The 16372-nt window shown below is 39.1% G+C and overlaps 1 protein-coding gene across 2 annotated transcripts in view; it reads left to right on the top strand.

The window, feature by feature from the left end:
- Nucleotides 1–16372, top strand: part of LOC134678731 (glucose transporter type 1) — an 88535-nt gene that overhangs the window by 3801 nt on the left and 68362 nt on the right. For both annotated transcript variants that reach the window (XM_063537403.1, XM_063537404.1), the window contains exons 2-3: nucleotides 6840–6902; nucleotides 8883–8984. In XM_063537403.1, the coding sequence (XP_063393473.1) occupies nucleotides 8897–8984 (88 nt within the window). In that variant the 5' untranslated portion in view covers nucleotides 6840–6902; nucleotides 8883–8896. The remainder of the gene's footprint in view (nucleotides 1–6839; nucleotides 6903–8882; nucleotides 8985–16372) is intronic.

Genomic DNA, 16372 nt, shown 5'->3' with positions numbered 1-16372 from the left:
AGAAAGTATTATATCTGGAGTCAGACCAAGAATAGTCTGCAGCGGATTTGGTAGCCCACGCAGTGAAAGTGTTATTTTAAACGTCAAACTTCTATGAGATTATGACGTATAAATGACACTTGCACTGCGTGGGCTATCAAATTCGCTGCAGACTTTATTTGGTCCGACTCTATCTATTTATACTTCAAATGAAGTTTTTACTTCTCATGCTTCTAAAGTTGGTGTTTAAGTCATGTGTAAAAGGCATGGAGTTGCTTTTTAGTTTTTATGCTCTAGTGCATAAAGTAAAATAATCTACTACGACCCTTATTGACCTAGCAATAAAGTCCCAAAACCTGCCACTGTTGCAGCTGGCGGCCGGGCGGGTACCTCCCGACTAGTGATCCAAAAGACTCGAGCCCTGTTAGTTCTTTTTAGGGTTCCGTACCCAAAGGGTAAAAACGGGACCCTATTACTAAGACTCCGCTGTCCGTCCGTCTGTCTGTCACCAGGCTGTATCTCACGAACCGTGATAGCTAGACAGTTGAAATTTTCATAGATGATGTATTTCTGTTGGCGATATAACAACAATTACTAAAAACAGAATAAAATAAAGATTTAAGTGGGGCTCCCATACTACAAACGAGATTTTTGACCGAAGTTAAAAAGCAACGTCGGGCGGGGTCAGTACTTGAATGGGTGACCGTTTTTTTTTCCGTTTTTTGCATTATGGTACGGAACCCTTCGTGCGCTCTGTTCTGCTCTGTTTTTAGTATTTGTTGTTATAGCGGCAACAGACAAAAAAAAAAAAATTGTGAAGTGAAAATTTCAACTGTCTAGCTATTACAGTTCGTGAGATACAGCCTGGTGACAGACAGACGGACGGACGGACGGACGGACGGACAGCGAAGTCTTAGTAATAGGGTCCCGTTTTACCCTTTGGGTACGGAACCCTAAAAAGAAGTGTATAAAATTTCCTGTGGTTAAAAATAATGGATTTTGTCTATGAATGAAAAACACAATTATTACTATAATAGTTTGTTTTTTTTAGCATTAGAAATAAGGTAAACAATCTTGACGTGTCTTTTAATTGAAAAACACATTTTAAAAATAAGTTACGGCAAATATGTAACAATTATAAATCTAATACGATCATTTATATGCTTCTGCTTTCATAAGTAATCGTTTTTGATTTTTAAAAAACCTGATAACACTGAATATGTGGGGGAAGCGCTGCTGGCCTAGCGGAAAGCAATTCGGAGGTCGCGGGTTCTAACCCCGGCTCGTACCAATGATTTTTCGAACTTTTGTACGAAATAGCATTTGATACCTACCTATTTATACATCGATACCTATTTTTCGGTGAAAGAAAACAATGTGAGGAAACCGGACTAATCCAAATAAGTTTACTCTCTGGGTTGGAAGGTCAGGGCAGTCGCTTTCGTAAAAACAATTTCGCAATTCTGGGATTAGTTGCCAAGCGGAGATTGAATATCTGGAAGACCGACCAAAGCTTACAAAACATAAAAACTCAAAAATGCGCGTTTTCTCATAGACCTAGCTAAGAGATCAAACCCCTTATAGCAAATTTCATCGAAATCGTTAGAGCCGTTTCTGATACCATCCAAATATATAAATAAATAATTATATATATAATAATTGCTCGTTTAAAGGTAAGATAACACAAAGGAGAAACAAAAAGAAATTACCTACTCGCACCAGTCTTGAACCCCAATCCTCTTGCACGTATTTCCACGAACATACCGTTACGCTATTGCAACATACTTACGTTGTGTGAAATTGTCTACTACAAGGATCACGGAAACACTGTTTGCATGTGTGAGTAATAGTAGGAAAAAGCGTGACAGCAACACTCCGTCGAATTAAAAAGGTGGTTTTTGCACAATGAAGTATTCAATATTTATTTTAATAGTTCAATATTTACTTAAAGAGTGCGCGAAACATACTTTTAAGTATACAAATACCAAGACCATCTCACAAAAAAATAAAATCTGAAATTTTGCAAAAGTGGTGCCATCTAGCGAGAGTTAAGTTTTGAGTAACCTAGGCGAACCACCTTAAAATCAGAGTGTATACTCGGGCATGTCGATATTTTATTTTGTCAATTTCTCGTTTTTGCTGGAAAAAGTTCTAGGTCTTCATTATCCATTATGTATTATGAAACTAGAATCCATTCTTCAAAGAAAGTACCTAAATCAAAGATAACATTGCACACTAAGTACTGATGTAAGTAGTAGGTATAATTGTTTTCCATCGTATTATCTCGGAAAAGTATTTGTCATGCTGCTTTCAGTCAATACCTACTTTTTGTACAGAGTCTGACTGAAACAGCAAAACACGTTCGTACGTTTCCGTGAAAATACTATGGAAAATGAATAAATGCACTTTCATCTGTAAACTAAAAGCTAAGCTAACATTGCACACTATCTATTCTAAGATTCCAAACGAAACTAAAATAATCCCAACACGAATTTTTCACAGACAAATTGAAACCTATTTCAGTTATTTGAAAGCGTCTTAAAAGAAGGCACAGACTTTTAATTCCATAAATGGTGCGGCTGGTTGCGCAATATGGCGACGAATCCACAACGTCTACAATTTTTGCAAAGTATTGTCAGTGGTTGCACTTTTCGAGATTAAAAAAATCTTGCGCCCTCATTCGAGCGAGGTTTCACGCTGGCCGAATGTGAGTTTTAAAGGCTAATTCAAACTTACGTTTTGATATCAAGTGCAGTGCAAGTGTTGTTTATACGTCATAAAAGTTTGACGTTTAAAATAACACTTGCGCAAAATCGTTGCAGACTACTCTTGGTCTAACTCACGTCTAACTCTATCTATATGTCTTATTTTTGTTATCATTCGCCCGTGCGTCTCGCTTGCGCCAATGAATGTACGGGTAAGTACGAGCAAAATGCATGCCCAAGTGAAAAATAGCTAAATTAGGTACATCATTTAGTTATGTTTTTTGATGTCAAATGTAAGTTCGATTTGGCCTCCAAGACTAAAATTCGCCTAATTTTGTGGAATACAGATTTTTTGCATTGACTAAATTTAAAGTTATACAAATAACAACACAAAATACATAAATATTAGGCGCCAATCTAACACGAATTGACCAATAAATAACACAGTACCATTTAATCTAAGCAACAACAGTTCAGCAAGATAGAACCTGGGACCTACTTTCTTCGTAGGCAGGGTCACCACAGGCCGTTGTCTTAAGGGGCCGATTACCAGTTCGCCGGACAATTAGCGAAGAGTCTCGACCAACATCTTGAGAGACAACCTGAGATAAATAAAGAAAATATAAATCTAAAATTTATTTAATAGGTACTCAATACAGTCACCTGCAAGCTTCGAGCAACACCGGCTTCCGACACGTCGGAAGGGAGGGGCCCAAGCGATATCTCGCCGTACAAATCTTTCTGCCATTTTTCGCGGGGGGAAAGGTGCACACAGTCGCATTTCTCACACACTTACATACAAAATCCAATCTGTAATGACGACACAAATACATAGAAAATGACACACGTCAAAGACAAATCTTGCAAACCTCGATCTCTTTTTGTGTACGGACGAGTGACTAGTGTCACAACACGCACACTAACACATTTTCATTGAAGTATGTCATTGTATTCTGAGAGATGAGAAGTCGGATTTGTCGCTCGACCGATCCGCAATTTGTACTGAGCGAGCAAAATCGATAAATCCAACAATTACTTGAGACTAAAATATAATAATTGTATTTAAATGTAATTTAACGTATAATATGTAAAAAAAAAATTACATGTGAAATGTAACACTTTCTTTTTGTAAATTTGGTGTGGCCGACCTCTTTTTATAACAAGAAACCGAGCAAACAGGCATTTTTGTGCAGCAGTGTTCACGCGCGCGTCTGGACTCGGTCTAGTGAAAAATCCAAGTGCAACTAGTTTTATTACCCGCGCTAGATTAGATTGACGCGCTAATCTTGTACCTCGGCAGAGGGGAAATAGTGCGAATGCCGCCTCCCTTCCGTGTTGCTCGAAGCCTGCAAGTAATTATGTTACAAAACAAAGGCCGCAAAAATAGCTATCTGACACAATTTAATTTGTTGAGCCATAAGAGCGTGTCACATATATTTGCGGCCTTCGAAGTAACATATCTAAGGCGTACAATTTTTTGTACATATTCCAAAAACTATTTTGAAATTTATTGTGTAAGGGTTCCAAAAACAAAACAATTGTTCTGGGTCTCAGGAGTTTAGACTTCTGCGCCAGCTATCATGTAGTTAAGGTTCCGTCACACAGGCGCGTTTTCCGGGCGGGGTGTGAGTGGCGCGTGAGCGTATTATATGTAAAAGCGGCTCGCCCCGCTCACGCCCTTCCGGAAAACGCGCCTGTGTGACGAAGCCTCTAGTTAGCTACAAAGGAAGTTAATAAACGCTGGTAATAAAAACTGAAATAGAACCTCCATCGTTACAAAATCAATACCAATACCGGTTTATTTATTTATAAGATCGGTCGTCCATGTTTCTTTATGCACCGCGTAGAGTGTCTCCAGTAGATAATGCATTGCGGAGCTAATTGTTTTAAAAAGACTATCAGGGGCCGTTTCTCAAAAGCTTGTAACTTGTAATACAAGTGGAAGTCCCTTTCTAACAAAAGCTGACAAAAAGTGACATCCGCTTGTATTACAAGTTACAAACTTTTGAGAAAAGGGCCTTAGGTTAACTCGAACGTGCACTGACATCAGGATGAAATCTGAATAATGTCATTTAGTTATCGTAGGTTTTGCTTGCGCTAATAGTCGTATGAACAAGTACGAACGAATGAATGACATCGTTTAGATGTCACTATGATGTCAATGAACGTTCGAAGTTCGAATTGGCCTGTATGCTCTGAATATTCATTGATAAATTCATGTCCTTTGGCGTCCAATGATGGTCCCTATGACAATTCCTTTCCTGCACAGACTTTGGAGTTTCAAAGTGTAAAATTGCCACCATAAATGTTTTATACCAAATATGGACCATTTTATTAAAGTTGTATACTACGCTTTCTTTATTTGGTAATTTTTATGTTATTTCTACTCTGAATCTTTCGACACTAATAGGAGAAAAAAAGTATCCCAAGATAATTATTTCCATTTCGTTGCCATTTTTATAGACTTTGTATGACGGTAACGGAATGAAAGGAGTCAATGGGACGCTTGTTTTCCTATTAGGACCAAAGGTACTCAACAACATAAAAATAGTATCCCCATATCTCAAAAATGAGTGTAGTGTACCTACCTACAATTTTAAATAGAACAGACCTGTACCCGTACCATGAGTCACTGACAGAGTCAAAACTGACATATTTAAGCTAACGTCTACGTAATTTACTTTGGATACATCTCGGTCGCACTAATATGAGAGTATGAGCGAGACGCATCGAAAATAAGTTACGTTCTCGATAGCGTTTATGGCAGTGCCAAACTGGTGGTAGCCACACGGTTAGGCACTTGCCCACCAAGAGCGAGTAAGCGATTAACTATCGGCGATTTTCTCGCCCAAGAAACGAACAAAAGATTAGGATCCTGTGTTAGTAAAAGAGACACATATATTAATAGTTCATCGCTGGCTGTTCACACTGCCGGCGAGAACACTCGCTCTACTAGTTTGTCGCCGCGATAAGAGAAAGCTAGCTCAGCGGGACTCGCTCGGCGATGCTCGCTTCGTAGTTTGAACAAGTCTGCGACGTCTGCGTGTTCGGCTACGCTGCACCGCCTGAGCGAGTGACGCGAGTAATAGCCCGTCGCACTCGAACATTCGCCTATAGCCGAGCGACAAAACTATTGGAGCTAACACTCGCTTCTCGCCGCTCGCCCACTCGTTTCTAGTTTATCGTTCTACTCGCTTATCGCTCATCGTCGGCGGTGGGACAAGTGCCTTACGGAGGCATTTCAAAACTCTGCCACTGCAAAGAGGGTGCTAGGCAGGCTTAGGACAGGAGCATATCTGTGCTAAGCCTAGGCTTAGCTACTCTATCTAGATAGAGTTAGCTTGGTACTCTGTTTATCGTTGCATTCTGGACTGCTTTATGCTCAATCTACGGGATAGATCTATGGAATAGAAGATCATAACACTCCGTAATTACTGTGATTTATTCGAGCTGACATACAATCTCAATGAATCCTAACGATCAATGGTATTCGCTGACATCACTAATATGTGTGACATTGAAATATAGAAAATAGAAATCATTTATTTATTTTATTTATTTATATATTTTATTTATTTATTGGATCTGTTTTTAACGGAAATACTTTATGAGCTGCGAATAACAGAATACAGGCATATTATATTATGTTGGTTAAACTATGGGCTGGATGAACTATCAGGCCAATCTTAATTAAAACGTGTAAAATTCCCCCTTTAATAATAGGGAATATTACGCGAAACTGTGCATAGGAGGCGCCACTACCACTATCCGTCACAATTTGGGGTCTACCGCGAAACAAGAAAATCGAAATTTCGTTATCTATTAACCTCTAACACTCTTGCATATTCGAGCCATAAAGAGGCAGATAACTAAATGTCGATTTTCGCGTTTCCCGGTAGGCCCTTGTTAACAAACTGCCTTGAAGCATCAATGTCATATTTTCTCTTTCATCTTCCATATTTTCTCATATATTTTCTTCTTCTTTGTCATATTTTATTGTCTGTGAAATGTTGTCAAAAAACAGTTTAAGGCACATATGTATGTATAAGTTACTGTATGGTTTACTAGAGGGGCTAGTGCTGCACTCTGGCGGCAGAACATTGCTGTAATACCCCCTATTGACTTAAAACAACTAAACTCCGTGTTTTGTTGCAGGCAAAATGTTGTCTAGATCAGACAGCCAGCGGCCATAGTGAAATGACAATACATATAATAAAGGTAAGACTTGGCACTTTTGAAGTGAAAACTTCTTTAGCGGCGCTGTGCACTTTTGAGGTGTGAAAAAAATGTTAAACTCCAGACAGCGTAAGGCGTAAGGCGTAACCCTCTCTTTCTATCGCGCTGCGAAAATGTATGCCTGAGCTGCAGTTTCGCTTAAGAGGCCCACTGATTAACAGTCCGCCGGACGGCACCGGCCTGTCAGTTGTTCGGAACTGTCAAAATTTCGTTCTAACTGACAGGCCGATACCGTCCAGCAGACTGTTATCAGTGGGCCCCGGATGTGACGGACAATGACATTGTTTTTTGATTTAAATGCAATCTAGTGAGTTTCCCTCAAACTGGTATTAATATAACTCTAGTACTCACAGTGATGTGTTTTGGGGTTTCAAGTAACGCGATGAAATAACGCTAGATGGCGTTAGCTTCAATTATATATAGTGCTGCAGACATTTTAGTGATGCACTAGATGGCGCTGTTATTAATATTTTGAGTTACAATGTCGTTGAGTTTTCACTTCTGCCGGCACTCCCGGAGTGCAACCCGTTGTTTTTTTATTATGGTCATTAAGCTATTTAACCTCCCCGCTGATTACCAGTCCGCCGGACGATATCAGCCTGTCAGTTAATCTTAAAAGGCCACACACTAACAGTTTACGTTCAGGTTGCGGCCTGAGGGCTAACACTAACGGATAGTGTGGCTTGACAATTCCAGTCAGCGCCGACAATTATCTGCAGTCCGTGGTCCAAAATAAAACTGTTAATGTGTGGCTTGATGCGATTAACTGACAGGCTGATATCGTCCGGCGAACTGTATAGGGCCCACTGATTAACAGTCCGCCGGACGGTATCGGCCTGTCAGTTACAACAAAAATTTGACAGTTCCGAACAACTGACCGGTCGATATCGTCCGGCGGACTGTTAGTCAGTGGTCGGCTTAAAGCCAACTTATTATATCAGACCGTTGAAGGCGGGCGGCCTTAGAGAGGAAAACTGCTACTGCTCAACTGCTAGTCTGTGGTCGCAGAGGTGGCAGCAGGCCATTGCCGGCAATAATCGCTTATGTGTATGGACGTTATTAGTCTAGGACTGCAGGCCGACCGATAAGGCCAGAGCAGAGACTGCAGGGGGACTGGTAATGTCCCTTAGGACCTCTTTAGGACCAGTTGCATTACGATGGGGAGTGGGGAGGGGAGGAATAAAAATTTGAAAGTGCCTGATTATTTATGTAGTGTTAAGAATAATTTGCAGTAAAACTTACAAAGTTTTTGGCTCCACTAAAATTTTATCGAAAATTTACGAAAAAATATCGACATTACAAAATAAAAATCGGCCGTTTGACGAGTCGATATATTCGGAAGCGCTAAGTACGGTCGGCAAAAAAAGTGTTTTGATATTGTAAGTTTTGTTTTGACAGTGCGGCTCACCATATTGTCCCCACGGTCAGATCAGGACATCTCTTAATGGGTATCCAGACGGGACTGACGAAATCAGTCGATTTGTTCAGGAAAATAATTGGTCAATCTCATCTAGCGTCCACAAGTACACAAATTAAATCATCAATTTGCATTCTACTATGAAAATTGGCATTTTTGTGTCCGCACCTGCTGATGTGATCGGGGAATCAAATTGGTATTTGCGTCCGCACGGCCCTGTTCGATCGGAGAATTTCATCAGATGGGCGAAAAATTGTCTCTTCTGGATACAACTTTAATTTTGCCACAAAATGGCGATTTAATGCGTCCAAACGATTTGAAATACATATTCTCACGTAGCTCCAAAATACCGTTAGGAATGCTTTTTAAGTTTTTTTTAAAGCAAATCGTGTGCGACAATTTTTTTAATGAAATGATCATTGTACCTACTTACTTACTCCTCTGGCGCAGCGACCCAAAGTGTGTGTTGGCCTCCAACACGACTGCTCGCCACTGGTCCCGGTCCTGTGCCGTGTCTGAATGATTGAAAGCATTTTTTTTGACAGTGCGGGGAGCGCTCATGAGACAGTCGTGCCATCGTCTGCTCGAACACCAGCAGGCAGGCGAGGAGGAGCCGCCGCTTTATTCGCCCATTGACCGAATTTCAGGTAAATACTCATTGGAATGTGGACCTTAATGTAGTGCGGCAAAGTACAGTTTCGGAGTTCAGAGCGGCTACCGCGAAAACCGACATTCGCAAATTGCGGGGATCTTTCTCTTTTACTCCAATGAAGGCGTAATTAGAGTGACAGACAAAAATCCCCGCAATTGACGATTTTCGGTATTGGCGGTAGCCCTACAGTACGGATATGATGGTCGTTCTTGTCTACGTGACAGCGTCATAAAACGGTGTCCGTCACTTTCTATCCCACGGTGTTAAAAAGTGACAGTTATTTTATCACGTGGATAAAGACGGATAAAGCCATCCATGATACGCCGTCTGAACTTCACAATTATAATTTCATTAAAAAAATATATATCTTAGTCTAAGTTTCCACGAGGGTAGTAAATTCTAGTTGTCACGGTAAGGTGAAATTGGATTTTTTCGGAAAAAAAATATTATAAAAATTTGGCAAACATTTAGGTCCATTTTATTCCGGGTGTTCACAATATTTGTGTCGTTCCATAAAAATGAACTAAGGACTCTTAGCGCTTGTGTTGCTAAGCGCCACATTTAGGGCCAGTTGCACCAACCACATTTGACAGACTGATCAACGTCAGCCGGCGCGCCCCGGCGCGCCACTATGAAACTTTCCATACATAAAAATTTTGCGAACTCTTTAACGATACGAACAGTTTGGTGCAACCGACCCTTAGGCCGCGGCATAGACTAGGAATCCTCTAGACCGAGTTTAGAGCAATTATGATGCCAAAAATGCGGTGGTGCGCGGGACAAGGTGAACGAAGTCCCGTGCCGTGATTGGTCCATTCAAAGACACGGACATCACACAAAGATACTTTCGACTCAAACATGGAGTAAAATTACCGTATGCGTGGGTAGCGCGACTATGCTCAGTCTGGAGGATGTTTTGTCTGTGGGCCGCGGACTGGACGCAACGTAGCGGGGCGCGGCGAGCGGAAAATCAAAGTCATTCTTACAGCCATATTCGAACAATGAGATACGTCAAATAATAGATATTGAAACGATATGGATTGGATACGTCAGTATCAAACAAGTGTCAAAGGTGACGTTTTTGTTTGAAGAAACGTCAATTTTGTCACTCATATGTGACGTTATCTATAAAAAGGGACCTTATTGTCGATGGCGCTTATGCCATTATTAACGATGCTCCGATATAAATACAATGCCGCGCGACGCTGCGCGGCGTAAGCGCCATCGACAAGAAGGTCCCTTCTTATAGATAATGCCCCATTTTGTCGTATTTTTGTTCGAATACGGCTGTTACATTACGCTTAACTAAATGTACGAACGGCTTTGATTTTGTTCAGAGGGCCTACCGCGAACCAGTTTCGACGTGTTATCTCCCTGTCACACTTACGTACGAATTTACAAGTGCGACAGAGAGGCAACACATCGAACGTGGTTCGCGGTAGGTTTCCAGTTCAGTTCGCAGCCTAATATTACCAAAGTTCTTTTTTTCGATGCCGTCGGTTACCTACTTTTAAAGCAGTCGTAGATAGTAATGCGTCCATAGATAACAGAAATTTTAAGACTTTAGTATTAAAAATAACGCACCTGTTTGACTCATTAAAGTGAAAGAGACGTGGCTACTATTATACAGTGTGTTTTCTGTAACAGGAGCAATAAATTAAACTGTAGGCTTTAATCCTCAAACTGACCAACATTTGTTCAGCAACTTTTGAAAATTAACTCATGGTTTGATTTTTATTACACTTTTAAGTTTATTCTAAGACGCAATGTATTGCAAATTTTGTCATGTTTACAGCGTGACAAGCAACGCCATTGAAGGCAATATTTATTTTGTATGAAAAAGAGGAAGACTAAAGGATTCATAATTTTTAAAAGTTGCTGAACAAATGTTGGTCAGTTTGAGGAGTACAACCTTTAGTTTAATTTATTGCTCCTGTTACAGGAAGCACACTGTATGTGGCTTCTTTAGGATAAATGTACAGAATGGCCCAAAAAGGCATAGATTTATTTAAATTTTAAACTGTAGTTAGTGTAGTTGTTGTTAATTTTAACGAAGGTTTATGTTTATATATTATATTTTGGTTCGGTAAAATGAAAGTAGTTTTAATTATTGATGACATTGTAAAAGATGTCCAAGTAAAATTAAAATCGTATTTCTTTTGTGAGGAGAATAATCGTCCAAGTTCACTTATTATAAGTGTTATATGTATCCCTCAGTTCAATATGTTATATGTATGTTGACATTGTTGACTGTTTCACAAGATTTCCAGTGTTAAATTAATGTTATGGTAACTATATAAGAAATAAGTATAATAGTTTACGAAAGATTCATGTGTGAAATATTTCTTGATCGTCGCAAGGGTATTTAGTATATTGTGTTTATTTTTTAATATTTTTACTATCTGACCATACTCCGATAAACTATGTCAGATACTATACATTTTTTTATGAACCAATACTGAAATACAAAATATGTATGTATAACTATTTAATAAAAAGACCAGAAATTTACGACACAATAAGCTAAAATTGATGACTATGAAATATGTGGTTTTGTGAAACTACCTAAAACATTTAGCCATTGCAAAATTTTTTTTTCTTAGTAAAAAGTCGTAATGTAGGTACAGTCGCCATCAGATATATCGGAGCGGCCAAGGTGGTCACAAATATCTGAACACGCCTCTATTGTCAAGGCGTTAGAGTGCGCGTTCAGATATTGTGAACACCTTGGCCGCTCCGATATATCTGATGGCGACTGTACAAAGCGCTGCAAAGGTACTCCCTTATGATACTTACTAATAGCTCCCGTTTGGCCTATTTTGACAGAATGGTAACAATAAAACCCTACACTAAGCACGGCCCGACATGCTCTTGGCCGATTATTTAAAATATTTCGTTGTAAAGTCAAACTAGCACACTTTGGCTTTGCAATGACATGGTGTGGAAGAGACGCTTATAAATAATAAAACTTATAGAGTCAGACCAAGAATAGTCTGCAGCGGATTTTTAGTTTGACCTTATAGACCTATTTAGAAACGATATGGATAAGATGTGTCAGTGTCACTGACATTTCTAATTCATATCGTTTCTAGATCTATTAACTGACGTATCCTAAAGTTTGAATCGGGCCGTTAATCCATTCAGCGCTGATCATAATCACGACACATTCGGCGCGATTCGGGAAATGAATTAGAGATTCACTAGATATGAAATAGTAAAGATATGTGAGGCCCCACGGGTAAAGCCACCAACCGCCATATATAAGGTACCTTTAGTGACTGCCCTATTCGAACTTTAAGATACGTCAGCTAGAAACGATATGGATTAGATATGTCAGAGTCAAAAGTGACATTTTTGTTTGAAGAAACGTCACATTTGACACTGACATATCTAATCCATATCGTTTCTAGATCTATTAGCTGACGTATCTTAAAGTTCGAATAGGGCCGTCAATCTCTAATTCATTTCCCGAATCGCCAGATTGTCATTTTCCCTCTACGAAGCATTATTGCTGCATACCTAGAAACCCATGTTATCGGCTACAACGTAGCGCCAGGACCGTAGCGTCGCACTACGAGTTACGGTTACGGGGCTACATTTGTAGCACTTCGTCGGCCTAAGTCGCAAACCTCGTAACTCCTCCGGGGGAGTTACGAGGTTTGCGACTATAATCCCTCTACTATATAAGTATTGTTGTCCAAGGTAGCAGTTACCAATTTCCTTGAAATGGAGTTACGAGGTTTGCGATTTAGGCCGACGACTTGTGATTCTTGTATAGGCCGTTGCCATCTAATTCGAACTTTAAGATACGTCAGTTAATAGATCAAGTAAAGATATGAATTAGATATGTCAGAGTCAAATGTGACATTTCTTCAAACATATACGTCACTTTTGACACTGACACATCTAATCCATATCGTTTCTAGATCTATCAATTGACGTACTTATCTTCGAATAGGGCAGTAAGTCAGATTTTATCATTTGTCATCCGTCCTGATTAGAAGTTTATGATCGGATACGTCATCTATGATACTGACATATCCGATCTTATCGAATCTTCAGCTTGACGTATCTTAAAGACAAAGTTAGAATCAGGTTTATCAAAAACTAGCGCCACTTCCATATTTTCTGGCATATCTTTTGATTCCTTCCGAATTGAGAATGAATTGGCCACTTCTAAGAAATCAGAAAAAACAAGTCAATAGAAGTCTTATTGTTATGAGTGGCTAATTACTATCTATAGTTCGTTTTTTTTAGCATTAGAAAGAACTCCGCAGAAGCAAGCGTGCAGTTTTTATCAGGCTCGTTAATTGTTAATAATTATTGAATTATCTAATGTAGCATGGTCAATACATATAATTTACTTTAAATTGTTACCGCTAAAAGTGCCAGATTAAGAACCACAAGCGAACTTCTGCGAAGTTCTTTCTAATGCTAAAAAAAACGGACTATAGTGGCGTTCCTTTTTCATGCCGAAACTGTGATACCTACAGTCAGCGGGCAAGGTGTTCAAAATGGTCTTGAAGCGACATTATTATCAAGAGAATAAGAGCGTGTCAAGGTAATTTTGAACACCCCGCCCGCTTAGCAACTTCTGCCGCTGCCTGTACAAGGGTCTTGAAATTAAAATGTGAATAGTTCCATTTACTTTACACAACTTAGTTTCAAGCTGGAAGTAGATAGCGGAAAGTCTGGCGTCATACAATATTATATACCCTATACCTAGGGTTGTAAATAACGTTTTTTTTTCTGACTTGAAAAAAAACATGAAAAAAAACCGTGAAAAAATACCGTTTTTTTTCTGGAGTACGTTTTTTTTCAAAAGTATGAAAACTCAAAATTTGCAAGGCAGTTAATACTTTTATACGGTTGTTTTACTTGTTTTAGACTTTATGTTAACCATTAAACCAATTTAATTTAACAACTTTGATTAATAACAACATAAATGAAATCTGTAGTGGTAGTTATCGCAATTTACTGTTGGCCTTTCGTCGCCGCATCGGGGAATTCAGGAATTCGCCAAAAATTTTTTGTATATATATAAATATTATATAAATAAATCACGAAAAACCGTTATTGTGACATATTTTTGTTGAAAAAAAACCTAATTGAGAAAAAAAACCATGGTGCCAGGTCTTTTTTCATAAATTTGAAAAAAAAACATTTGGTGTTTTTTCTATTTGCAACCCTACCTATACCCGTATACCGCCATGTTGGGAAAAGGTCGTATCTGTGTGTGTGCGTCACAGTCGGTTAGGGCGTTCTGTGTGGGGGGTATGTTGGCCTAGATGGAGAGGTGAGGGGGAGAGGGGCGGGGCTTGGTGCAAGCAGTGGGTGTTTGGCCGCGTGATGCACCGCGCGTTGCACCGTTGCAGCCTCATTAAAATATAACCGGGAGAAATCCAAAATCAATTTAAATCTACCCTCGTTAGGGGTAATCAGGGTGGAATGGAATTCAGGGGGTGAAATAGCGCTATTATGAGGCGAAGCGAAGGTTTGCCTTTAATGGGGTTGGGTACTAAAAGTGAGTGTTCTCGAAACCCTGAATTTGGCAGTGAAATGTTTTTATTGGTCGCTTTGTTTTTTCGAAATATAGTTGGGGTAGTATGGGGTACTGGTAGTTTAGGTTCAATATACTTTTAAATAAATAACTACAGTACAATAATATTTTAATTAAATACACAAACACAAACTTTGCAATCAGTGTGATTTATAAATATGTTTTATTAATTATTGACGCGAATTCCAGACTAAAGTCAGACCGTAAAAAGTCTGCAGTGACGTGTCATTTTAAACGTCAAACTTCTATGAAATTATGACGTATACATAGAGTCTGGCTAGCCAAAAATTGTTGACAGATATTTCGTTGTTGTATCACCAATTGTCTATGATTTGAAAAAAAGCTAAAAGTCAGTTGTCGATTTATGTCATTCATTCAAATTGTTTGCGGTTTTTATGGGGTTTATTTTAAATAATATTAATAATTTCTATGCTGAGTGAGGTTCACAAACTATTATTTAAGCTCGTAAATAATTACGACAATGTGCGAAGTCGACGTGTAGCGTTGTATAATGAAAAAGTGCAATGTTTACAACTTCTAACCAAATGTAAACAAAATACGAGGTTGGTGCTCTATAAATATTTTGATACTTTAAGTACTAGTTCTAACATTTGCCAATTACTTTGATTAAGTACGTGAATTTATTAATGCCTGAATCTCATAAATAGGACAAGTGTATAAAGAAACGGATAAATTAAAAGTTCTGAAAAATATCTATAAAATCTAAATATTGGAACGTAAACATGTGTGTTTGTCGTTGACTGTACTTTAAATAGTGGTAGAAATTATGTGAGCTGACTTTGAGTGCACTTAAACGTTTATTTAGCTTATTTCCTTAGGTACCTTATTTGTGCACAGAATATCAAAGATATTGTCTAGTATCAAAACTATAATTCCTACTACACAAAGTGTGACCAGCCCAAGATTTTTTGAATTTCCCGCCAATAATTTAGGTAAAATTTCAGTAGCCAAACTCTAACACTTACACTGCGTGGGCTATCAAATCCGCTGCAGTCTTTTATTGGTGCGACTGTATTAAAGGATGACTCACGCTAGACCGATCCGTGTCCGGGACGAGGCGTCCGACATGATATTTTCTATGACGGCTGATCGGTGATCGCGAGGTGCTTTTCATAGAAAACGACGCGCCGGAAGCTCCGGTCCGGCCTCGAGCCGGTTCAGCGTGAGTCATCCTTAAAGCGAATTGCGAAGGTTATTAATATGTAAATAATGATTGCGAGTGACGAAATATTTAAGCGCTGTTATTTGGACAAAACTGTTTTCCCAATATTATTTTATTATTATTTGCTACCTATTTCATGATTGCATGAATTCAGGAATTTTCTTCCGAAACATCCATTTGCGATTATTAACGTTATAAAATGTACAGTCGCCATCAGATATATAGGAGCAGCCAAGGTGCTCACAAATATCTGAACACATCTCTATTGTCAAAGCGCTAGAGCGCGTGTTCACTTGTTCAGATATTTTTGAGCACCTCGGCTGCTCCGATGTATCTGATGTGTGCAGTAGGTACATTGCCTGACAACGCGCGCCCCACAGAGGCCGGTAGGATCATCGCCTACATCTTTTGTTCAATATTTGTAAAAGTAAAAACATTTTATTTACTTTAACATACATACTTATCAATAAACACTATAAGATTTGTCATATGTGACGTAATCTATGAAAAGGGACCTTATTGTCGATGGCGCTTACGCCAAATGTTATTATTATTGACGATGCTCCGATATACTTAGAGTCGCACCAAGAAAAGTCTGCTGCGGGTTTGATATCCCACGCAGCGCAAGTGTCATTTATAC

Source organism: Cydia fagiglandana, chromosome Z (assembly GCF_963556715.1).
Source record: "Cydia fagiglandana chromosome Z, ilCydFagi1.1, whole genome shotgun sequence".
NCBI classification, from domain to species: domain Eukaryota; kingdom Metazoa; phylum Arthropoda; class Insecta; order Lepidoptera; family Tortricidae; genus Cydia; species Cydia fagiglandana.
The sequence above is the reverse complement of the archived record's forward strand: the minus strand, read 5'-3'. Positions and strand labels throughout refer to the sequence as shown.